Source organism: Solanum lycopersicum, chromosome 11, assembly GCF_036512215.1.
Source record: "Solanum lycopersicum chromosome 11, SLM_r2.1".
Lineage (NCBI taxonomy): Eukaryota > Viridiplantae > Streptophyta > Magnoliopsida > Solanales > Solanaceae > Solanum > Solanum lycopersicum.
Window position 1 is genome coordinate 3,083,298 of NC_090810.1, and position 24,609 is coordinate 3,107,906.

The 24,609-nt window shown below is 33.0% G+C and overlaps 4 protein-coding genes across 10 annotated transcripts; 3 read left to right on the forward strand and 1 right to left on the reverse strand.

Annotated features, from left to right (window-relative positions):
- The first annotated feature begins 1,434 nt into the window (after positions 1-1,434).
- Positions 1,435-7,584, forward strand: LOC101266584 (serine carboxypeptidase-like). Its single transcript, XM_019211061.2, has 10 exons — positions 1,435-1,529; positions 1,641-2,073; positions 3,299-3,467; positions 3,912-4,031; positions 5,592-5,735; positions 5,812-5,962; positions 6,153-6,244; positions 6,648-6,906; positions 7,029-7,162; positions 7,272-7,584. The coding sequence occupies exons 2-10, from the start codon at positions 1,766-1,768 to the stop codon at positions 7,398-7,400; spliced, it is 1,506 nt and encodes a 501-aa protein (XP_019066606.1). The 5' UTR covers positions 1,435-1,529; positions 1,641-1,765; the 3' UTR covers positions 7,401-7,584.
- Positions 7,585-10,716: 3,132 nt separating this feature from the next.
- On the forward strand, positions 10,717-13,725 carry LOC101266891 (U11/U12 small nuclear ribonucleoprotein 31 kDa protein). The gene has a single exon (XM_004249998.5). The coding sequence runs from the start codon at positions 12,604-12,606 to the stop codon at positions 13,420-13,422; it is 819 nt and encodes a 272-aa protein (XP_004250046.1). The 5' UTR covers positions 10,717-12,603; the 3' UTR covers positions 13,423-13,725.
- Positions 13,726-15,623: 1,898 nt separating this feature from the next.
- On the reverse strand, positions 15,624-16,772 carry LOC138339659 (putative F-box protein At3g52320). Its single transcript, XM_069291525.1, has 3 exons — positions 16,563-16,772; positions 16,292-16,521; positions 15,624-16,092 (listed from the first exon to the last, which is right to left on the reverse strand). The coding sequence occupies exons 1-3, from the start codon at positions 16,770-16,772 to the stop codon at positions 15,624-15,626; spliced, it is 909 nt and encodes a 302-aa protein (XP_069147626.1).
- A 2,123-nt stretch (positions 16,773-18,895) lies between these two features.
- LOC101267185 (uncharacterized) lies at positions 18,896-24,547 on the forward strand. 7 transcript variants are annotated; one of them, XM_069290696.1, is made up of 3 exons: positions 18,896-19,034; positions 20,866-22,033; positions 23,286-24,547. In XM_069290696.1, the coding sequence occupies exons 2-3, from the start codon at positions 21,981-21,983 to the stop codon at positions 24,109-24,111; spliced, it is 879 nt and encodes a 292-aa protein (XP_069146797.1). In that variant the 5' UTR covers positions 18,896-19,034; positions 20,866-21,980; the 3' UTR covers positions 24,112-24,547.
- Positions 24,548-24,609: the final 62 nt, after the last annotated feature.

Below are 24,609 nucleotides of genomic sequence, written 5' to 3' on the forward strand. Positions count from 1 at the left end.
ATTATTCATCAACAAGAGTTTTTTCACGGAGTCTACTAACACGAAATGTTTTATACATCGAACTGTTCGATTTTTGATCAACAAAAGATGCAATAACACTTATAGCTCTCACATTCTCCACGCAAAGCTCCTTCTAATTTGGTGCACTTGTTTTGACACTCACCAAACCTAAGCATAAAACAAGCCCCTCCAAATGTACCACTATACCTTTTGCATTCTTGACCTTCCACACTTGTTATCTCTACACACAAAAAAAAAAAAAAATTAAAAAAAAAATCAAGATTTCATATATTCGTGACTCGTGTGAGCTTGTTCAGTATAACATAAATTAGAAATTTGTAGTTTATAGATTCTGAATAGATATAGAACATGTAGCTTGTCTTAGTTACTTGATTCAAGTTTTACGATAAATACAGAATCTAAAGCAAAAGTTATTGAATTCATTTGAATCCTAAGTAATACTCTACCTTCGCACATAGGGGGCGTTGGTATATTGAAGATATAATTAAGTAAAAAAATGTGTTATCCCAAACATTTTAAGCTTTTGTATGAGACGATCACACACTTTAGTAGATTAATAAATGATAATTACACATAACATTTTTGATGTTTTCATATTGATCTATCATCTCTATAATAATAATAAAAAAATTATTGAATTTTTTTTACTCACCCTTTGATATAAGGAGGAGGAAACAGAATACGAGCAAGGAGAAAATGTGAGATTTAGCCATATGAAGATTTATCAATTAGAGTAATTAAGTGTGGATTATGGTAATCATTGTTGAGCACATTTATAGGGAACTAAGAATAGTTATTAATTAGTCCATTTTTGTTAATTATATGGTAAGTGCCAAAATATTAATTTTAAACAACTAATAAATTGAAGAGTACTAAGAGAAATTGTATGTATACACTTGTCCTTTGATTGAGTTGTCCGGATTACAATTTATTTTGCATTTTCATTTCAAATTTTGGAAATTATTTTCTTTTTTTCTATTAAAATTTGTAGTTATAGAATTAAAAATAAGACATCAATATCGATATCACGCATTACTCTGGGACATTTTAGATAAAATGTAGTCTCGCCTTTGGAGTCTTAATATGACAAAATATACTATGTAAACTTAAGGCAAGTTGTCAGACCGGATTATTCTTGTTTTATGGAGTAGAGTGTTGGTTAGTCAAAAACTCATTCGTCCAAGAGATACATATTGTAGAAATAAGGATGTTCGAGATATATGTATAGGTTAGACCTACTAGAAGGGACAAAATTAAGAATACAGCTATCCGTGGGGACGAGATGAGGAAAGCAAGACTAAGATGATCTAAACATGTGAGAGAAGGTTCATAGAAAGCTCCGGGGAAAAAGGTGCGAGAGACTAGCGGTAGAATGAAAAAATATCAGGAAGAGGAGCTGATTATACAGTTTCATATTATAAAGACATGACTCTAGATGAGAAAGACTCGAGGTCGTATTAGGATAGAATATTGTCTTGCCCACCTTTGACATGTGTTTCTTCTTTAACGTGAGTTTGATGTATTTAAATTCTCGAGAGTCTTTTGAAAATAATTTCTTACCTTTCGAGAATTAAAAATAAAATTTACGTATAATCAACCTTTTTTTTTTTTGGTTGCAGTTTCTTGGAAAGTGTGCACTCTACGTGGATCGTTAGCTCACTCTCTTCTCTCGCACGCAAAACCATATTTTTCAACAATATTTATCTCTCACACAAAAAAATCACTTTACCTTCAAACCCCAAACATGGCGCAAATGAAGCTTCTTCTTCTTCTTCTCCTTGTTGTTCTTCCTTCATTTTCATTAGCGAAGATTTCAGTATTACCTTCGAGGTTCGCAACGAAGCAAGCGGAGAAATTGATTCAGGAGCTCAATTTGTTTCCTAAGGAATCGGATAACATTGTCGATAGGGATCCGTTTCAGACCGACGATGAAGGTTCTAGAATCGTCGAGAAGCGATTCTCATTTCCTAATTTGGCGAATTCTAGTGTTACAATTGAAGATTTGGGGCATCATGCTGGTTATTATAAGATTAAGCATTCTCATGCTGCTAGGTAATATCTGGAACCCTAGGCTGATTTATATTATGTTGTGGTTTGATTTAATATGGAGTTTATGAAGAGTTGTTTTTGTTTATATTATGTTAGGAATAAGATAATGATGTAAATGGTGATTTCATATATGTAAAACATCATATTAAAATTTGATTATTATGAATAGATGAATGGATTTGAACAGTTTGTTGATTGTGACAGTTATATTGAGATGATAGCAATCATTCTCAAATGTGACAAAATTGAAAATTGTCATGTAAGTTGGAAAATGTTAGAGTGGATTAAAGTCTCACAATAGACTGATAGTCTGCTAATATGGATTCGGATAATCCTTTTCTCATGAGCTAACTTTTGAAGTTAACTTTGGCATCTTTATATGGTATCAGAGCCAGGTTTATCCAGTTTGTTCTTTTGGTCCATTCTGTGAAGGGGGTGTTAGAGTAAACTTTGCTTATATGGTTTTGGTGATTCTCCCTATTAATGATCTAGATTTGGGGGTTGAATTATACCAAGGTGTCATATCCTTACAGGAAAAAAAGGACAAAAGGGAGTACAGTTCTGGTCGCCTAATTCATTTCTTTATGAAGGTGAAATTTGCTTGGTTCCATGGTTTAGGCATTCAATAAAGGTCTAGTTTTTGGGTTTTCTAGGGGTGGGTGGAGGGGGTTACTTTCTCCTATGCCCTGAACCAACATGTGTTGGATTGCATTTTGGTGTGTTAGGACTGTAGCAAGTTCTGTGTAGTCTTATGTCCCACACGCTCGTATGAGCTCCTTTATCATCTGTTGGTAACTCGAATGGAACAGTTGAAAATGGATCCAAGTAGAGTGAATTGGTATAGACAAATACATACAACCAAATGTAACTAGTTTGGGATTGAGATTTAGTAGATCAATTGGTTAATGTAGAAATGTTTTGTTGTGTTCATATATTTATCTTCTAGTATCAGTGTTAGCAACTTTTGTGGAGAAATGTGTTTACTGTTAGATTGCTAATAACTACAACTAATTTTTATTAAGACAATTATATTTTAAGACCTCCAGTGTGCTTAGAGATGTACATCAGGTTGTTTCATTATAATATTTCTCCTTTGTGATTAATTGTTTAAAGGTACATCTCCTGGGAAACCCTGCTTTATATCGTCATGTTCTGGTCTATCTTATCAACCAGCTATCTGTTGTTGTGTGGTCTCTTATTTATTAACTGTGTCATCTTCCATTTGTAGGTTGTTCTATTTCTTCTTTGAATCACGAGGAAGTAAGGATGACCCTGTTGTCATCTGGTTGAGTGGAGGGCCTGGTTGCAGTAGTGAATTGGCCCTTTTCTATGAAAATGGACCTTTTTCTATTTCAAAAAATTTGTCTCTTGTGCCGAATGAATATGGGTGGGACAAGGTATTGACTATGTTTGAAAGTAGCTTTTCAGTCTCAGTATTTTCTTGTCAGTCAACAGCTGTATCTTGTGGTGCATAAAGAAAAAAAGCTTGTACTCATGTAAAGAGGGAACCGGGTACATGAAACTAGCTTATGTTAACAAACATTTTTCTTCTCAAAAAAAAAATTACATTTCCCTGATGACATACTTCTGTCTGCTTTCTTCCTTCTACTCTTTGAAATTAAATTGCCTTCTTGGCAGTTTGATACTGCAGATAGGAATGTATTTCAAGTTCCACAGGAACTTCAGTTTTGGTGCTGGTGGTTTGAGTTTTGATTGCCGGTCTTACAGGATGAAGTTTTCTGCATGTTTCTTAGATTAAAGTAGTTGGTTCATTTTCGTTACTAAAATTTCCTTTTTGTCCTTCAAGGACACTAATTTATTTTTGCATGTTAATTCTGCAGGTATCAAACCTTATCTATGTAGACCAACCTACAGGTACTGGCTTCAGTTACAGTTCTGACAGACGTGACCTCTGTCACACTGAAGCATGCGTTAGCGATGACTTGTATGACTTTATTCAGGTTTGAGAATAAACCTCCAAGACAACTTGGAACCTTTTATTTATATATGCACACACTCCAGTGGAATTCCTCCATTCAAATCAGAGTCTTATGATGACACCATGGCTTCCAAATGTTTTCTTACCTATCAATTCCTGGTTTCAGATATGTTATTATAAGGTTTGCTACATTGGGTAATTTATACTGCTTCTAAAGGATGATAAACATTCCACCTATTCAAAAAAGGGTGATAAACTTTTCTATATTATGGAGAAACTGTACTTGTGGGTAAAATCACTTCTTCAGTATCCTGATACAAACAAACAACCGGGATACAAACTCACTTGTGACCTTTTTTTGTTAATAAAATTGTTGTCTTCGATAGTGTGCAGAAAGAATGATAAACAATTACCAAACACCTATGATCTTCTTTCAAGAATCCGTTTATGAAACATTTTCTATCTTGCTGAAGTTGTGATATTGACAAATAGACACGAGTCATGATGCTTATTATGAGCAACAATGGGAAGAGTTGGAGAAAAGACTGAAATTAGTAGGAGAATTCTTTAATGATAATATATTTGTCATCACCTAGTATGGTCTAATGATGGGTTGCTATGGTGATCTAAGACACATCTATCTCGCTGCTGACCTGTCTACAATTGGTTCCTGGTGAAAAATTTAAGTACTGGTGATCGTAAGGATTTTATTGATGTGTCTGAGATCCCTTTTAGTTAGCTGCTTGGACTCTTCAAGTGCGCTATGCTTGTTAGTTCTCTTGTCTGCGTGTTGATCCCAGTCTACGTGTGAGATTCAAAAAGGGGTTACACTGGTATACACGGATTTTTCAAAGAGCTCAGTTTCTGAACACTAGTACCCAAGCCTTGGAGAACTAATGACCTCTTACATGTATAGATTATAGGAGAGATGTTATACCCTAGGACTCGAGCCTTACACTGTGCTGATGAGTGAGCCTTATAGGTGTTTGATGCATGTGTTCTGGTCCCTGGCAAAAAAGAGGCAGTATCATAATTTGGGGTTCTTTTATCTTCCAAATGCAGTAATGGCAAGAATGTGGTCACCTGTCAGCACATCCTGTCCCTCAACCTTTTTGCAGTATTCAGTAACCTTTTTCATGGAATGGGTTCCTTCTTTTTTTCACTGGAACTTGCAGCTGATTGCTGAATTTTCTTTTAGATGACTTGTTGGTTAGTTATTTCCCTCTTGCCTGCTTTTAGTTAGCATTTTAACAGCTTTTAACCCGGAAGTTTTACCAGAACTTGGCGTAACCACCTTTAAGACACTACACAATTACCTATTCGGCCCTTACTCACTGTATTCAGATGAATTCCATGTCAAATATTTTCGTCATATTATCAGTTGACAACATAGGTTTACAGATTTTAGTGTTTTTTCTTCTACTTGTCTGATTCTTCACGTTTTGAATGATTGCTGTGGTTTCATTATTAGTCTCTTCCTTTTTGGTGGAGGGAGACATTACATTTTTCTAAGTTGATGTTCAACTAAGACAATTACAATCCTGACTTTTTTGTGTTGATATGATCATTTATGATGATGTAGGCGTTCTTTGAGGAGCATCCAGAGCTTGTAAAGAACGATTTTTACATAACCGGAGAATCATATGCTGGGCACTACATTCCTGCTTTTGCTGCAAGAGTACACAAAGGAAATAAGGGTAAAGAAGGAACACATATAAACTTAAAGGTACCACATTTCACCAGCTGTTGTATTGTTATTTCCTTAATCATGTGTGTTGACTTCATTGGATGTATTTGAATAGGGATTTGCCATTGGGAATGGGCTTACAGATCCCAAAATACAATACCCTGCATACACCGACTATGCATTGGACATGGGATTAATTTCAAACTCTACTCATGATCGTATCAACAAACTAATTCCAGTTTGTGAAGTTGCAGTAAACCTTTGTGGTACATCCTGTTTACTTTCTTTCTTTCCTCCATATCATTTGACTCATTTGGGATTTCCCTGGGTGAAAAGGGGTAAAAAGGGGGCTGGGGGATTGCCCCAACATAAATGGATGTTCTTTCACTCAAGGCAAATCAATTCTCTGTACTCTGTTTTGCTTCTCAGTTTCTATGTCTGTTTTCCTTCTATTAGGCACTGATGGGAAAGTCTCCTGCTTGGCGGCTTATTTTGTTTGCAATTCTATATTCACTGCTGTCCGTGCAAGTGCTGGGGTTGACATTAATGTAAGTTCTTATCCTTTTCAGTCTGCCATTCATTTTCTCTTAATTGTAGTGCTTGTTACAACTTACACATATCCTGTACTTTGTGGGGAAATAGGTGTGTCAGCAGCTTCACAAAGACTAGAGAAGTTTATCTTTTATAAATTGTTCTGAGAAATTTTATGCCAATAAATAATTTAGAGAACTTCTATTGTAATGTTGGCCAAAGATGAATTTAAGTGGAGAAACATGGTCAATATTCAATGCTGACCCCAACTTGTTTTGGGATACTGGCATAGTTATCCTTTCACTTCAAGGTGATCTTTTGAATTACTCAAGAGGGTTACATTATCCCGCGACATGCCTTCCAAAGTTGAACAAATGACTGGTTAACTATGTTTCTGATAAATTAAGTTTTTATCTGCAGCACTATGACATCAGAAAGAAGTGTGAGGGACGACTCTGCTATGACTTCTCAGACATGGAGAAAATGCTGAATCTGCGCTCTGTTAAAAAGGCTCTTGGCGTTGAGGATATAGAGTTTGTCTCGTGTAGTACTACTGTGTACCAGGCAATGCTTGTTGACTGGATGAGGAACTCCGAAGTAGGAATTCCAACCTTGCTCGAGGATGGAATAAAGCTGCTTGTTTATGCTGGAGAATATGATCTTATTTGCAACTGGCTTGGTAATGCATCAGATTATCCTTTAGCTCGATAATGGAAATTTGTTTACATACGTGTTCAGAGAGTTACAGTTTTCAAAAATAAATGAATGTTTGGGTGTGTCATAAAATCGTTTCTTTACCAGGTAACTCAAGATGGGTTCAGGCCATGGAATGGAAAGGTCAGAAAGAGTTTGTAGCATCTATCGAAGTCCCCTTTGAAGTTAACGGTACTGAAGCAGGATTGTTGAGAAGCCATGGACCTCTAAGTTTCCTCAAGGTGCCTTTCTTTATCGACCCTGCATCCATCTATTAACGACCTTATTGTTCGTTTTATATATAATGATAAATATTCGAGCTAAATGTCTTTCGATCAAATGGCATTATAGGTTCATGATGCTGGACACATGGTTCCAATGGATCAGCCTAAAGCTGCTTTAGAGATGCTAAAGAGGTGGACTAGAGGCACCCTTTCTCAGCAGACGACTGAACCTGAAAACTTGGTTGCTTCAATATGATCTCTGATTATGCAGTTCATGGTTCTCACATATCCGTAAATGTTGCTCCAAACTTTCTTTACGCAGTGTATGTTTGAACCTAGCAATGACATTTAACTTTCTGGATCGTATATGAGACATGATAAACATTTGAAGTCAGAAAGACATTTATAATCGTATTTTAAAGGCACGTTAATTAGTTTAATTTCATTTTACAACACTAGAGAAACATTTTAAGGAGTGCAAGAGAGCCTCCATGTTTGTTTTTGCTACTTTATTTCGTCTTTTAAAATAAATATAAAATTTATATATCGAAATTATAATGAGGGGATGACTAAATAAAAAAGAGTTTCTTCTTATGAGTTAACTATACGCTATAAACATCTATCATTTCACTTTTCGTATTTTTATTGTAACTCAAACACAATTTAAAAAGAAATTATGTGACTTTTAATAATTCATATTCATCGTTATGAGTACAAGCTTAAAGTAGGAAGCTTTAAAATGCGAAATTGGATTTCAATTTAACTCTACACTAAATTATAATATAATAAATCATTTATTAAGTATTAAATAATAAAACATGTATCATATTACTGAAAAACTCTTAAATGAAAAGTTACATTATATGATTACAATCATAGTATCATAACTTTACATTGTTTCCACCATTTTTATAAATATTTATTGCCTTAATAAAATGTCTTACACCATAAATGTTAGAAAGAAATTCTAATAGCAATATCTCTAAGAGAAAAGACCAAATAACTAAGTAATATCACATATAATACTAATTTATTGGTTTGCATTTAAACACAATTAGGAGGTTTTTTTGTCTTTTGCATTATCTTTTTCAGGTGGACAAACATGTAAATTATTATATGTAGACAAATATATATCAAATCAAATATAAAAATTTTATAGGATGATTTATAAAAAGAAATACTTTAAAGAAATATTGTATTCTTTTATATCATTAAAAATTTCGTGGAATGTTTTCTTTAAAATAATACTTTAAAGAAATATTGTATTTTTTTACATCATTAAAAATTCCGTGGAATGTTTTCTTTAAAAAAATACTTTAAAGAAATATTGTATTCTTTTACATCATAGGGAAACATGTATGCATGTTTAATATAAAGTAACTATTATATAAATAGTATTAAAACTACCTTAATTTATATTTTAACTTTATAAATATTAAATCCATTTTGAATGAAAATGTAAGGAGATAAAAACATAAGATTAATATTCATTATGCTTAGAAGCTTGTATTTTTCAATATACTTTAGTATCTATTTTTATCATTTAACATATCAATTGAGAAATTATATATAAAATCGTGACACTAACTAATAGAAATATATGTGTAATGCATCTAATAAAATATAAAATTAATTTATTAGGTTTGCTTGACATGGTTCATCCGCATGTCTCTCCACATTGTAAGAAGAGTGTTCAATCAGGGTGCAGATGAATTGCCTAGCATTGGTACTTTATCATAGGCATACTCAATCATTGGATCCCTCCGGTAGCCATGGATCTGTTCAATTTGTAAGAGCACATCTCAATCAGGATGTGGATATAATGTCTAGCCATGGTATTTCATCACATGCATCCAATTCTCCCTCCAATAGCCAGGGATCTGATCCCGATTATCTACGCAGTCACAGTCATACATCATCATCTATGAAGGGTGTCCAAAAATTAAATAAGTAATTATTCTTTTCTTAAAAATGAGTGTACCAAAATTTTAAAATCAAAATATATATTGCTTAGCTCTACGGAGTTCATATTTAATTTAATATAAAGCAATCAAACGAAAAATAAAAAAGAGAGAGAAACAAAGAAGAAAATTTATCCTAGAAACAAACAATTTTTAGGCTTTAATACTTCAATAGTTTTTGGCAATAACGATAATAACAACGAGACACTTAAAAAAATTAAAAATAATGAAACATTTTTACTTTTACATTCTCGTAAAGTTTTAATTTTTTTTCTGTAAGTTTCACCTAAAAAAATTTAATGTCAAGTAAAAAAAAAAATCAAAAAGACACCCCGGGAAAAAATTTACTTATATTTTTTTAAAAAACAATTACAAAAAAAATTAAATCTCTTGGTCAGTTACTAATCATCATCATATCATATTATATTATAAGTGGAAAGTCCTTTATCTCAAAGTTGAATTACGAATTTGCCCTTCACTTAAACATTATTTGAATATATATAACATTATATGAAAATAAAAGCATAATATTTTCATTTTTAATGACCTGAAAAATAAATTCACACTTCAATTACAATAATTAGGATAATTGAAAAGACAACAGTTAAACTTACATTTAAATAACCATGAATAGGGTAAACGAAAAGGCCATTGAAAGTAATAAATCTTTTTTCCAAGTGAATAATGACTTTCTTCAGGTAAATAAAGAAACTATGTTTATCTTTAAGTAAATAATTTCATCTTCATATACATTTCAAAAGGTATGGAAGATATAGGAACGCTATTTTAGTTAAGAAATCGAAGACTTTAAGACAATCATGAAGAACATATGAAGTGTGGTATCTACAGTAATTTCTCGACAGCGACAACGGTGAGAAACTGATTTTGTGTTCCTAGAAATCTCATAGTCCTCCAGCATCCCATGCCCTTCATCATTTTTCTTTTTTGAAACTGGAAGGTTTCAAATTTTTAACACTATTTTTTTGTTGTTGTTTTCTTCTACCTCCCCCCCCCCCCCCTCTCTTATTGTAGAATATGCCTCTTCTTAGATTTATATCTGATGCAATTTGAAGTGTTCTTGAAATTCAAGGTATATTGATTTATCCGAGTATTTCTATAACGCAGTTTCAATCAGGATATTCACTGGGTTTTTTCCTTTCTATATTTTATTAGTCTTTATTTGTTCCTTTTTACCCTTTTTACTTTTTTTTTCTTAGCTTGTTTTTCATTTTTAAAAAGGTGAAATTTCAACAATAAATATGATGAAAATATATAATTTACATGTAATAGTAAAATAATTTTATCTTCAAGAATCACACATGGTATTTTTCGCAGCTATAATTTTTTTTATGCAATATATTTATTCTTTTATTTTCACATATAGGCTTTTAAATTGTATACATCATAATTTCTCTTACAAGAGTCTTTCCTTTTCCTATTTAATTTTTGGGTGATTGAAGACTAAGATCTTAGTTAGAGAACATATTTTAATCTTAGTATGTCTTAGATATTATTTTCTCTTTAGTTTGAATTTGTAATATTTTTTCCTTCAAATTATATATGACTCATCACAAGCATGTTTATAATGTTATTATTGGTTCGTCTGTTTTTTTTTTGTTAATTTATTTTCTGTTTATTAAAAATTAAATTTGAAAACTAAAAGATATTAATTATTTTTACTATTTGAATAGAGTGATGATTTTTTCATAAATACTGAAACATCATATCATCAAAAACTAACACAAATAGTGCTTATTTCATGTAAATACAATAAAATATACTCATATATAGACCCATGGACTATCACAAGTAATTGCATTCTCAAGACAATCTTATCGTATTGTCGTTAAGCTTCGATGTTTATGTTCTTTATAGAAAATGCAAAATGTGTAATTGAAATTTATATTTCTGATAAATTTGTCTCGCGCCTTTGTTATTTCATTAAAGGCATTAGATACATTTATTATTATTTTTCTATCATGAATTCATAGATATATTTTACAATCATGATTCACATATTTCTGGTTTGATAGCAAATGCACCATTCTATTTTATGATTTATTTTAATGAATAAAAAATAAATAGTAAAAATAATATTGTTAATTTCAATATCTATACCTTATAACTCACTTCTAAATAAATAAAAAATTGTAATGATAGTAAGGGATAAACGTGCAACGCACATTATCAGAAACTAGTATTATTATAAGTGGGAAGCTCCACTACAAAGTTGGATTACCATTTTGCCCCTCCATTAAATCAAAATAAATTAATTTATTTTAAAATACTAATATTTAATTTAATTACATAATAGTATAATATGAAATCCAACAACTACACTTTAATATTTTAGTTATGACATTATAATTATAATTAAATAGGTTAAATTAAATTAGAATAGAAAACAATAATGTATGAAACTCTTCGAATTTTGTGGTTTTTTGAATTTTTTAATTAACATAAATTTATCTATCTAAAATCATAATGTATGAAACTCTTCAAAGTTTGTGATTCTTTGAATTTAGAAACTAAAGTAAATGTATCTATCATGATTCAATGTGCCCCATTAAAAAATTTTGGTAGATGAAAAGACAATCAAATATCACTATAAATACAGTTTATTCTGGGAAGAAGAACAAATGACTTCATTCTGAAATTAAAAGAGAAGCAAGAGAAGCTTTCTTAAAATATAGTTCAACGGTTAAACTTAACAGTATAAGATATGACTTATATATTTTTTTAGATTTTTTTTATGTTAGATGATTTTAAGTTTTTCATTTTCATTTTGGAGTTAAGGTATGGTTGTCCAAAATGGATTTGGTATGCAACCCATATTTTTATGTAATTATGTATTGTATTGTTATGAATTTTTTTTTGTTTTTGTTTTATTATGCTTTTAAGTGTTATTTAATTGACAAATTTCTATTAATACATGATGAATTTGATTATATTTGAATAGTTAAAAAGAAAGTACAACTGCTAGGAATCAATCCTGCAACCACACACACGCACGTGCAACCAAATTGGTATTCCAACCACTAGGCCAGGCTATATTGATGTTCTTAAGGTGTCCAAATTATTATATGTTCTCCAATACATAAAATTTTATCTATATAATTTTTTGACAAAGAGTATTCAATTACGTAGATCCGCTCCTGCCTTAGAGGGAGATAGAAGACTAATACAACACGATCGTATTTTAAGGCACATTAGATATGTTTGTTGAGTTAATAGTGTGAATAAATTAAGTTGAATTTAGTTATATGAATAATTTGATATTCATTCAATTTGACTCGAGTTTATTGAATTGCTTGTCATGAACTAAGTTAGAATAGTTAAAAACGATAGTTTAATTTTAATTTTCTTTTTACTAGTGTTGTGATGTTGTTATTAAGGTTTGAATTGTTAAAAATAAAATGAAAACATTTTTAACTTTCATCTAATTATAATATATAGTTTAACTTTAATACCAATTTAATTTTCTTAATTTAGAAAAAAATGTCGAGGAAGAGAAAGTACAGTGAAGATGACGACGAAGACGATACCTTTTACTACCGATACTCCTCCGCACCATCACCGGCGCCGTCGTCGTCTTCCGTCACATCCAAAAACGTTTCCATTTCAAAATCCTCTCACGGCGGCGGCGGCGGAATCAGCGGCAGCGGTGGACTAGCTCCATCAAAATCAACAGTTTACGTGAGTAATCTCGATTATACCTTGACAAATTCCGATCTCCATACAATCTTCTCCAATTTCGGCAAGGTTGCAAAGGTAACTGTAGTTAAAGATCGGGTTACTCGAAAGAGCCGTGGGGTAGCATTCATCCTTTTCATTTCTAGAGAAGATGCGATTAAAGCTGTGAAAGGAATTGATAAAAAATTACTGAATGGACGAACCCTAACTGCGTCAATTGCTTCTGATAATGGCCGTGCAGCTGAATTTATTAGGAAGAAGGTTTATAAGGATAAAAGTAGGTGTTATGAGTGTGGGGAAGAAGGGCATTTATCGTATGAGTGTCCGAAGAATCTGTTTGGGCCAAGGGAAAGGCCTGAGCCACCAAAGAAAGGGCGGAGGGGTGGTGGAGGAGGAAAGAGGGGTGATGAGGGTAGGGGTGGGGAGTGGGAGGATGACGAGGAGGAGGAGGACGAGGCGGATGATGAAGGAGGAGCGCGTTTTGCTGACGATAATTGGGCTTCTGTAGTGGATAGAGGAGCAGAGGAGAGGTTATTGAAAGGAGATAACGACGAATTCAAGAAGGAAGCAAGGAAGGAGAAGAGAAAAGGTTATTTTAGTGATGAGAGTGATGAGGAGGATTGACAGCTCTTTTGATGAAAAATTCGAGCTTTTAAGCTTGTTTTCGAAGTTGAGGAATGGTTTTCGATGGTGTTAAGTGAAGGTATTTCGAAAAATTTCAATCCTTCTATAGTCTTTTGGTAATTGTTGAGTGTTATTTGATCTCGATTATAAATATCAATATGATGTTGCATATCAATGATTGTGGAACGAGATAGTAGTATGTGTAGAAATATAAAACTTATATAGCTTTAAGTTTGTGTCTTGTTGACAAAATGCTGTTCTTGGTAAAAGTTTCATTTTATGAACAATGTGGTTCTTTTGTTAGTTTTGTTTTCCTCTTCCATTGGAGTTTGAGTTATGTTATATATATGTTTAACTAGATTATGGTAGCATTGTAGAAGTACTCGTATGTGGTTTTGGAGAGTAGTGATTACGAGCCAAATTAGATTTAAATCTCTTTTCTTTTGCAATGAAAATTGTAACCATGATTCGTTGGATCTGTTTGTAAGTTTTATAACTGCATTTACTTCGGAGGTCTTCACACTTGGAACTCTCCTGAAACTGAATTAATTGCAAGAATTCATCTTTTTGCTATAATGCAGACTTCCTTGGATATGTCTTATTGAATACATCCAGAGTTCTTCTCTAGAGACTTGACCCGAACTGAAACGTTTGAGAATTTCCAAGTCCATTAGGTATGGAGGTGTATATGAATACTTCAACTTCTCTTGGCGTTGACACCAGAATGTCTTAATGTAAACTTTATTACGATAGTTTAAGAGAGTGTTTTCCTCTTAACAGTGAAATAGTCTATCAAGGTGGCCTTTTTTTTGGCTGTTGTGTCATAGTGGGTTCCTAACGTCGCCAGTATTAGCATACCCCTGATGTTTAGACGTCCGCCCTCAGCGTTTCTTTGTTAGATAGTGAGAGATAGGTCTATATAAAGATAGAAAAGGAACCACCATCAACTACAGTAACAATTGTGCCTCAATCCCTAAGTAGTTGTGTTTGGCTATATGAATCTCTATATCCAATTTGAAACCAACGTTCGTTTAGCTTTGCTGAATTGTTGCTTTTGCTGCAGCTTGGTAATGCTATAATAGACAAATAACAGAATCTGCATTTCTTTTTTCAGACCTGTAGAATATTTATAGGTTATAATAGTGAGATACTAGCCAATAGAAACGATCGATCCAATTGACCTAAGGGTCTGATATATCCCTCAACTTTGTCATTTAGAGCTGATATACCCTTGTTATGAAAGTGACTCATATATACCCCTACTTATAGACAAATGACTCACATATATCCTTTTCCTCTAACGGAATTGAAAAAAATAATAATTTTAATCTAAATTTTTATTATTTTTTTCTAAAAAATATAATCCCATATGAGTAAATTTAATTCTCGTCAAACATATTTTTTTGACTTTTTTTTTGTTTCAATGACTAATTTATAATTATTCTTTTGATAATCAATTTTATTTATGTTTCACTAATATTCTTGTAAAACTTATTGTAGATGACCAAATTTTTTCTTCGAATACGAAATTAAATTACAATACACACAAAAAAAATAGTTTAATTTTTTATTCTTTAAACTAAGGAAGGAAGGAAAAAAACAAAATAAGAATAAGAAATTCAAATAATTATAATAAAAGAAGTCAAAAAATAATTTATGTATGAAAAAAATTAAAATATACCTTGAACTTTGATAGAAGAATCATATATACTCCTAAATAATTTTTTTAAAAAAATTAGAAGTAATAAATATAAATTTAAAACTAATCTTTTAACTTTCGTTAAATGAAGGGTATATGTGAGACAATTTGTAACGGCAGGGGTATATGTGAGCCGTTTGTATAACGGTAAGGGCATATATGAGCCACTTTTATAACGAGGGGTATATAAGCTCCAAATGACAAAATTGAGGGGTATATCGGGCCCTTTTCCCGGGAAAGAATAACGAATGTTAAACCTCGTGAAACTTAGTAATAAGTAAAAGGAAGAACACACAATGAAGTAGATACTCTGAAAATCTGAAAGCTAACAGTTTTAGTAATAAATATTGAAACTGGTGAATGAGCAATAGCTAAACTAACATTTTTTTTAATAAGGCTCTTCCATCATACATACATTAAGAATAAGTAAGTGATTATCAAACTTTCTGTAAAAGCATGTCCACCTTGAATCGTATCACATCGAGGCCATGATTTAAATGGTCTACTGAAGGATAGTGAACACCCATACCACAAAAGTATCATTTCCCGTAAAAAATAGATTAGAATAAACACAAAGCATTCCTTCCAACACAGAAACGCCAACAGTGTCAGGGCCTGCCTTCAAGCTTAATATTTCCTCAGACACAGGTATCTCTCCGTACACTTCATTTGAAATATCAAACGAAATCACCACAAAATAGTTTCTTGAAACCTGGATCCAATGAAACGCCGCATGTATAAAAGGCAAAGAGTCTGAGGCATGGAACCAACAGCGAATGGCACGAGGATGTTCATCGATGCTTCTCCAAGAGCAGCCATCTTTCAACGCAAGAATTTCATTAGTATAATAGGGACCTTCTATGTTCTGGTGCATATGAATGATCTTGTACTCATCACTGCTCGAGTCATAACCCAAACCAAAACGTGAACGTCCATCCCCTGGACATCCCAGAGGGGAAGTACTATTGATTCTCTTATGGAAGGGTTCCACAGCAAAAAATTAACGCCATCTTTATCACAAATCTCGAGAATAGCTAAGCCATTGTAACAACAATGGATCAGGATTTTGTTTGGTTTAAGAGTTGAAGGGCAATCGAGTTTAAGTTTTTTTACATCCTTAACCTGTTGAACGGGCGATAAAGGACAACAATATAGAGAGAAGTTAGACACCTTAGGGCCCATTGGTAGATAAGAAGCTTCCGGGAATCTTGGTCGTTCCTAGCACGATTGAGATGCTTCTTTGTAAAGTAAGGATCTGATATCAACGTTATCCAGAATTTCGAAACACATTTAAATCGAACAAGAGACTTCACAGGTAACCTGGTGAGGATGTTGACGAGTATTTCCTCAGGGAACTGAACTATGGCCTGGAGACAAAACGAGTATTCACTAACAAATTCCTAATAGAATTGAATATGAGAATACAGAGAAATGAATTTACCGAATTACGAACTTCTAGCTGATCGATTGAGGGCGGAGTCTTCTTCCCTACTTTAAGTGAAAAATCGTTGTTGATTATAAAGGAGAATAGAGGAAAGAAGATAGCAGCAGCTGCAGAAATGATAAAATTTGCTTTTCCCTTCATCTTCTTCTGCTTCTTACAAGATGAACTCTCTGGTAATTCTCCATCATTCTTCCTTTTTTGCGCCATCGCAATACTCTGATTTGATTTGATTCTCTAGTAATTTACTGCCGGTGCTTCTTATTTGTATTTGATTCGAATCGGGTCGGGTTCTTCCTTTTTTTTGCCATCGCAATACTCTGATTTAATTTGATTTGATTTGATTTTCTAGTAATTTACTACTGGTGCTTCTTATTTGTATTTGATTCGAATCGGGTCGGATTCTTCCTTTTTTTTCACCATCGCAATACTCTGATTTGATTTGATTTGATTTTCTAGTAATTTACTGCTGGTGCTTCTTATTTGTATTTGATTCGAATTGGGTCGGATTCTTCCTTTTTTTCGCCATCGCAATACTCTGATTTGATTTGATTTGATTTTCTAGTAATTTACTGCCGGTGCTTCTTATTTGTATTTGATTCAAATCGGATCGGATTCTTCCTTTTTTCGCCATCGTAATACTCTGATTTGATTTGATTTTCTAGTAATTTACTGTTGGTGCTTTCTTATTTGTATTTGATTCGAATCGGGTTGGATCGGATTCTTTAAAATTTTCCAATTTGATTTGGGGTAAAAAAAATCAATGCAATATTTCTTACTTTATATGTTTTAAGTTTTTTAAGGAAAAAAATTTAAATAAATGCATGCACGAAAGCTCTTTCTTTTGTTTTTTAGATTATAATAATCGCTATAATTAATTTTAGTTTTTTATCTTTTGAATTAAATTCATTTTTGCAAAACAAATAATAATATTGCAATATTAAAGTAACATCAACATATTTAATGCTACAAATATTATTGAAATATAATGCAGTTAATTGATAAATTGATATAGAATTTTTAGTTGGACAATAACAAATTCTGATGCTACAAAATATTTTTTGAAAAATTTTTATTCTCTTATTTTATTAACTTTTTTCTTTTGAAAAGAAAAAAAAAAGTAACACGTTACGTTGATTTTCGAATGTATAATTGCATCAAACATAAAACTTAGAAATTCATGGACAGTAATTAGTAATTAATTTTAGTTATTTTTTCTTTTCTCGACTTTTTTGATTATTTATTATTTCTATTTATATATAGAAAAGTCTTGAATGGAATGATCAAGGGCAAACATATCTTTAACGTCGTCAAGATAAAATTGATTCAAATAAGTCACAATTTTAAAAAGTAATTATGGTCATTAATTCGTTAACGTCTATATTTAAGATAAAACGTCTAGTTATTTGAATGTTCGAGTTAGCACGTCCAATAAGTACTTCCTGTGTCTATATTTACTTGTCCACAATTGACCAGTTTTGGAGCCACATTGTCATTAGAGGGTTCAAAATCTCCTTCGATAAAAAATTATACTATTTTTATATGATTAAAATAATCTTTTAGATATGTAATGTCGAACCCTCTTCGATTACTTCGTGTGTTTTCTTCAATTTTTGAACTCCTTACTGATATTCTTTTTCTTTTGACATAACATTAAAAATATTATACAACTTATTTTCAATTTTTCTGCTAGAGGACAACACTAAGAATCGTTTTAATTTGATAGCTGATTAGAATTAAAATCAACAATCATATTTGCTAAAAGAATACTCAATACAACTCTGTACATTAGAAATTTCATTTTCTCTACAACTATCATCAAGCCAAGTAAACTAATTCTCAATCTATCGTACCTTTTATTTTGCTCGAGCTGAGTTAAACTCATTCTTTTAGGATGAAAAGAGTCGTTAATGATTTCAAAAAATTCATATCGTCCATTTAAATTATCTAAATTACAGGCAACCCTTCCTTGGTTTCTTTTCGTGATAAAAAATTATTTTATAATGTATTAAATCATATTAACTTGTAATATATTTTATATTATTTTAATATATAATATTATTTTCCTTCGATACACACAATCAAACATCAATAATAAACCTAAATTTTTTTTAGGAAAGTAAAGATTAGAGAAAAAATATAGTAATAATGAATAAAATCAAAATTAAAAAAATAACACGATTACACCAAATCTTTCTAAACGTAATACGAAATTTTCCATCATTTACCTAATGATAAACTTAGTAATTTGAATTCGAGGCGAATTCAGAATTTCGGAAAAAATAAAAGGAACAGTAATCAAAATAACGACAAAGGAAAAGTAATTTTCCTTTTCAATGTTGGTTTTGGTTTCAACAGCTAACATAGTACAGACAAAAACCTAATTCTCTTGCCTATAAAATTCTATATTAAATAGCCTTGTCGAAACCCATCAACTGGTCGAAGGAAGCTTCAAATTTTCTACTTTGATCTGTAAGTTATTCAATTTTATATTTGTTCTTTTTTATGATTTTGTACCCTCTATGGGTGTTTAAAGGGAAAGATGATTTTTTTTTTCTTGTGGGTGTTTTTTAATTGGCTAATTGACGAAGAATTTAAGCTAAAAATTGGTTTTTGAGAAGTGGGGTTTTGTTATATAGGTGGGTGTTTGTTGATTGTTGGATAATTGATAGAGAATTTGAGCTAAAAATGGTTTTTGAGAAGTGTTTTTGTTATATCTTGGTGTGTGTTGGTTGATTGTTAGATAATTGATAGAGAATTTGAGCTCAAAATTGAGAAGTGGGGTTTTTTCTGTAGGTGGGTATGGTTGATTCTTGGATAATTGACAGAGAATTTGAGCTAAAAATGGGTTTTGAGAAGTGTTTTGTTATATCTTGGTGGGTATTGGTTGATTGTTAGATAATTGATAGAGAATTTGAGCTCAAAATTGGATTTTGAGAAGTGGGGTTTTGTTATATAGGTAGGTTTTGGTTGATTGTTGGATAATTGATAGAGAATTTGGGCTAAAAATTGGTTTTTGGGAAATGGGCTTTTGTTATATCTAGGTGGGTAGTGGTTGATTGTTAGATAGTGAATTTGAACTAAAAATTGGTTTTTGAGAAGTGGGATTCTGTTATATCTAGGTGGGTATTGGTTGATCGATTGAACACTGGTTGGGGAATCTTAGTAGCTCAGTTGAGCGAACTTTCACCTTGTCGCTTATAGGTGAAGGTTCGATTCCCCATCTTCAAATCCCCTGCGCTAATATTTTTTTTTTAAAAGTTAGAATCTTGGTTTTTCTACTCCTCTTTCAATTTTACAGGCTATAGATTTGGGTTGATAGGAAAAAGAACTTCAAGAATGTCATGTAAAAAGATACTTCCTCCTATTCAATTTGTGGTTGGTTTTGATTAGACATAGAGTTTAAGAAACTAAAGAAGTTTTTTGAATTTTGTGGTCTTAAAATAAAGACATGTAGGATGTACTAAAATCCCCTTCCATTTTTTGATTATAAATGTTTCATGTGGAAAGTGAAAATTAAAGTGTTGCTAAAAAAAAGGAAATGAGACTTTTTCTTGGAACAGTGTAAAAGAAAAGTAGGACAAAATGTTGATCCGAGGGAGTACTAATTTAGAATCAGTAGTGGTTTCCTGAATTTGGAATATTTTTGTTGTTAAACTAGGTAAATATATATTATTGGGAGAAAGGGAAAACCTTGTATTTAAGGTGTAAACAAAATAGAAAGCCTTTTTTTAGGTTACTGTACCCTCAGAATGTTCTCGAGATCGAGAACAATTCTTGGTGTATTCCCCTTTTTTTCCCAGTGTAGCAGCTTATAGCCAAATGCAGATGCAGTGTGCGGGTACTGGGTTCATATGTATCTAATACTTATCACGCGAAGTATAAACTTGTATCCGCTAAATTGCAATGAATAGTGGACATGAACCCATAGATTTAAAAGTAGAATGAGTGTTCAATGATAAGAACATTAAATTTTGAACCCATAAAGCTTAAATCCTGGATCCGCCCCTGCTTATAGGTGAATCTTGAAAACGCTGGAACGATAGAATTAACATTGCTGAATCTGATGTTACTCGCACTCTTCATAAATGTCATCGGGTGCTTGTCGGACCCTTAAAAGTAGTCATTTTAAGGATCCGACATGGGTGCGGAAACATTTTGGCGCGTCCGAGCAACTTAGGCTGAATCAGTGTCCTTAGTGCATGACGCCTGCAGTATATTTTATCTACATAGTTTTTGCAAATTTACAAAAGGAGTTAGGAATTATGGATGTTAATTGATGGTTACCTACTTCATTCTGCAGGTTGCATAAATCTCAACTTCAAATTGGCTTATTAGTGGACATGATCTATGTTCAAGTAAGATATTAATATAATATTCCCTTATAATTTTTTCTTTTTTTCTTTGGGAAGTATTTAATTACATTGAAATTTCTTTCTCTCACCATGACTTGCATCTTATTGGCTACCCGCTATTTCTAATTGTTGTGTCAAGAATGATATGTTCTGAGAAAATAGTAAAGTAAAATGAAGCTGCAAATCAAATTTATGAAAATCTAAATAAAAATGTAATGATAACAAACTGAATCATGTCAAATTGCTACTGTAGTGGAGTTACGTACTTCATGATGTCTTGAGACTAATTTATGCTCAATGGATTGAACAAGACCTGATTACTATTTCTCGGACTGTTAACTGGCTAAACTGTTTTTATGTACATAGTGGGGATTCATCTGTGTTACTGACGTGGTAGTTCACTTCAAAAGGATGTGGACAGGCACTTGTTGTTGCTGAATTTGCTGTGTCCTGTTTGATTTTCCAAAGTATACTGTAAACATATTCCCCTCGAGCTGTATAAGACAACTGCCTGGGGTCTTGTTTGAGGTCATACTCGACCAGGCCTTTTTTAGAGCCTAATGATTTGATGGATTGAAACCCGAAATCTTTTGTATGTTGTGGTAGATTGATGATTTCAGCAATATATTTTTCTTATATATGGTGGGGTTGGGGTCCTTTTTTGAACTGTTTTCCCTTGAGCAGAAGGTCTATTGGAAACATCCTCTCTACCCCCAAGCTTCCCTCCCCTGACGCCACTTTGTGTAATATGTTATTGTTGTTGTTGTATGGTGGGACCGGGAAGAGCCAAAGAAGCTAATGTTGGGTCTCACTGTAGTTTCTGTTTTTTTGGTATCTTTGATAAGTTGATTTTAGTTCATTGCCCTTCTGGTTCGCGTCATCAGCTTGTTGGGTATGTGATAATCAGAGTCTATTTTCACGTCTTATTAGCAATATCCTCGCGGAAGATTCTTTACACTAAGTGTAATTCATGTTACGTTAATCTGCTGAAGTGGAAACAGAAAAACCATCTGAGGGTACCTAGTTGATATAACCAAACATCTGTATTGAAGAAGGCGTATAAATGCAGCAACTAAAAGGTTGTAAACTATGCCCGAGTGAGCATGATTCTCAAAGGTAGGGTTAAGGTTTGCATACACGCTACCCTACTCATATCCCACCTGTGGGATTACACTGGATTTGTTGTTGCAAGCTGTTCATTTCTGTTGCTGACCTCTGAAAACCTGTGCCTCATAAATTTCCATTTAGTTTGAGGATTCCTTCCATATCACAACTCCACCGTCAATCTTAGTAGGAAAGAACTTACGGCACTTGACAGCTTGTAATTCAACGCACTATATCTTCCATTGTGTTGCTTGACAGGATGAAAAAGTGGTTATAAATTTACATACACTTATCATTTTTAAGTTGATCAGACTCGGGTGCAGGTGTCTGATATGGTTGTGAATCTAAAGGTCAAATTTTTCATGATCTGAATTTTAAGATTCGGGGATATGAATCTAGGTATGGATACGGATTTGAGGATTTAGCTAAAATTAATTCAAAAACCTAAAAATAGAGTTAAAAAAATTAAATTTAAGAGAACTTGAGGAGAAAATAGTGATAGGTGGAGAATCTTGGAGTGATACTGTTAGAATAGGAATAGGAATAAGAATAATATATACAATGATACATAGAATAGGAATATAATTAGGAAATAGGTATAGTAAATATCATTTTACTTGAAAAAGGATTGTATTGTAGTGTCGTAGTTGGAAAAGGAGTCTAATGTAGGGTCTATAAATAGGGTCTTGATGTAATAATGTAGATATATAATTCAATAGTATTTTTCTCTTATACAAGGTTAGTAAGTAGTCGAGCGCTTTGCTTTCCCATTCCCGGATTATAAGTATTAGTCTTTTATTTTTTGTAGTCTTAGATTTCTATTTATTTATATTGATTCCTTAACCTCGATTATTGTACTTTCTTCTTGTTGTTCCTGCTTGTTGCTATTGTCGTCTTTTTCATCTGTTTTGAGCTGAGGGTCGATCAAAAAGAGTCTCTCTACCTTTTTAAGATAGGGGTAAGATCTGTATACACACTACCCTCCCCAGATCTCATTTGTCGTTGTTGCTTTCCCATTGACTATGATTATTGACCTTTTCTGGCACAAGCTTAAATCCAGAAGCAGCATTTCCTGGATTTTCACCCGTTGAATTATTGCCCCTCACATAGTATATAATTATTAAACCGCTAATACTTATCGACGTGGGATAAACCGTCCCAAGAGATCTGGTTAACTTACTCATCATATAGAATACACGCCTGATTTCTGACTGCTGAATTATTCACCTGAACAAACTTTCTCATTGTTTTCTTGCCCCAGCAGTGATGATGAACCGTTGGCCTTCAAGAAAATGCATGAATTTTCCACAGTGGACGGCTTTGTAGAGATAAGTGAATCCTTGGCGGACATGATAAAGTTCATTGCAAATGAGCCCTCTGTTGGGCTTTTCTATATTCAACAGCATTCCCAGAAAGCAGCCCCCAACCTTGTTAATCTCAAAAACAGTATCGAAGAAAAATCCCGTGAAGTGGCACTTCACACTGAAGATTCAGATGATTCCATCACCGTGATCAGGTCGATGAAAGAGTGTGGCCTTCCAATTGCTAATGGTATGATCAAGGATCTCAGACATACCCTGGCTGTCATTTCAAAGAAACAACCAAAAAAAGGATTGATTAGCGGAACCAGTTCTAGCTTCCCAGTCGGTATAGCTACCTCTTGGAGTCCTTCCACCTGGGTTCGTAATACTGTTTCAGAAGAGGATGATAACAGGACAGCTGGATATCTCTCGAATGTTTTTCAGTCTGCAAAACAGAAGGCTAGTAACTTCAAGTGGCCTCAGTTAGAAACCGGAGAATCACTACCAGCCAAGAGTGAACCATCTTCATCAGACAAGGATGAACCATCTGTGACCCATACTAATGACGCGCTATTAGCTGCAGATGTGAGCTCCTCGTCCTCACTTGGACGGACTAATAGTGAAGACTTAACATTGTCAAGTCAAACTGCAAATGAGCTACAACAAGAACAGGTAAACAAAAGCATGTCCTATGACCAACTGCTGTCTTTAACCGAAAACTTTGATGAATTCAAAGCAGATAAAGAAGCGAAACTAGAAGAGTGGTTGGGAGGGACGTTGAAATCATAATGCTGGTCCGGAGAATAAGGAAAGCTGAAGTCCTTTAAGCGCGATTTTGAACTCTTAGATATCGACGATACTTTTCTTATGAAGGAAACTCTCTTCCTGTATCATGATTTATATACTTTTATTATACTAGATGAAAAATGTATTAAGTGAGAGTTCATGTTGCTCGCCTTGGAGCAGCAGTGAAGTTGTCTCTGTAACCTATAGGTTGCTCTGTATAAGCTGTCTACAACACACCCTTAAGAGGTGCAGCCCCCCCCCCCCCCCCCAAAAAAAAAAAATCCTGCGTGAATACAGGGTAGTTAGTGTATCAGACTGCCTTTTCTGTCCTTGTTGTGTTTGTACATTGAGGAATGTATTGTCTGTAAACTGCTTTAGCTTATTATTATCTTGGTCCAAATATGAAACCAAATAATACCAAGGGGTCATTTCGTTCGTATACTAGTTATTTGAATTTTCGAGTTAGCACGAGTACTTCCTCCGTCTTTATTTATTTGTCCA

Coding starts and splice junctions, on each gene's coding strand:
- LOC101266584 (XM_019211061.2), top strand. CDS start 1,766: ATGGCGCAAATGAAGCTTCTTCTTCTTCTTCTCCTTGTTGTTCTTCCT. Junction 2,074..3,298: donor AAGCATTCTCATGCTGCTAG/GTAATATCTGGA, acceptor TTCCATTTGTAG/GTTGTTCTATTTCTTCTTTG. Junction 7,163..7,271: donor GACCTCTAAGTTTCCTCAAG/GTGCCTTTCTTT, acceptor ATGGCATTATAG/GTTCATGATGCTGGACACAT.
- LOC101266891 (XM_004249998.5), top strand. CDS start 12,604: ATGTCGAGGAAGAGAAAGTACAGTGAAGATGACGACGAAGACGATACC.
- LOC138339659 (XM_069291525.1), bottom strand. CDS start 16,772: ATGGCGCAAAAAAGGAAGAATGATGGAGAATTACCAGAGAGTTCATCT. Junction 16,522..16,562: donor AGCTAGAAGTTCGTAATTCG/GTAAATTCATTT, acceptor CAATTCTATTAG/GAATTTGTTAGTGAATACTC. Junction 16,093..16,291: donor ATCTACCAATGGGCCCTAAG/GTGTCTAACTTC, acceptor CTTCCATAAGAG/AATCAATAGTACTTCCCCTC.
- LOC101267185 (XM_069290696.1), top strand. CDS start 21,981: ATGCAGCAACTAAAAGGTTGTAAACTATGCCCGAGTGAGCATGATTCT. Junction 22,034..23,285: donor AGTGAGCATGATTCTCAAAG/GTAGGGTTAAGG, acceptor TTGCCCCAGCAG/TGATGATGAACCGTTGGCCT.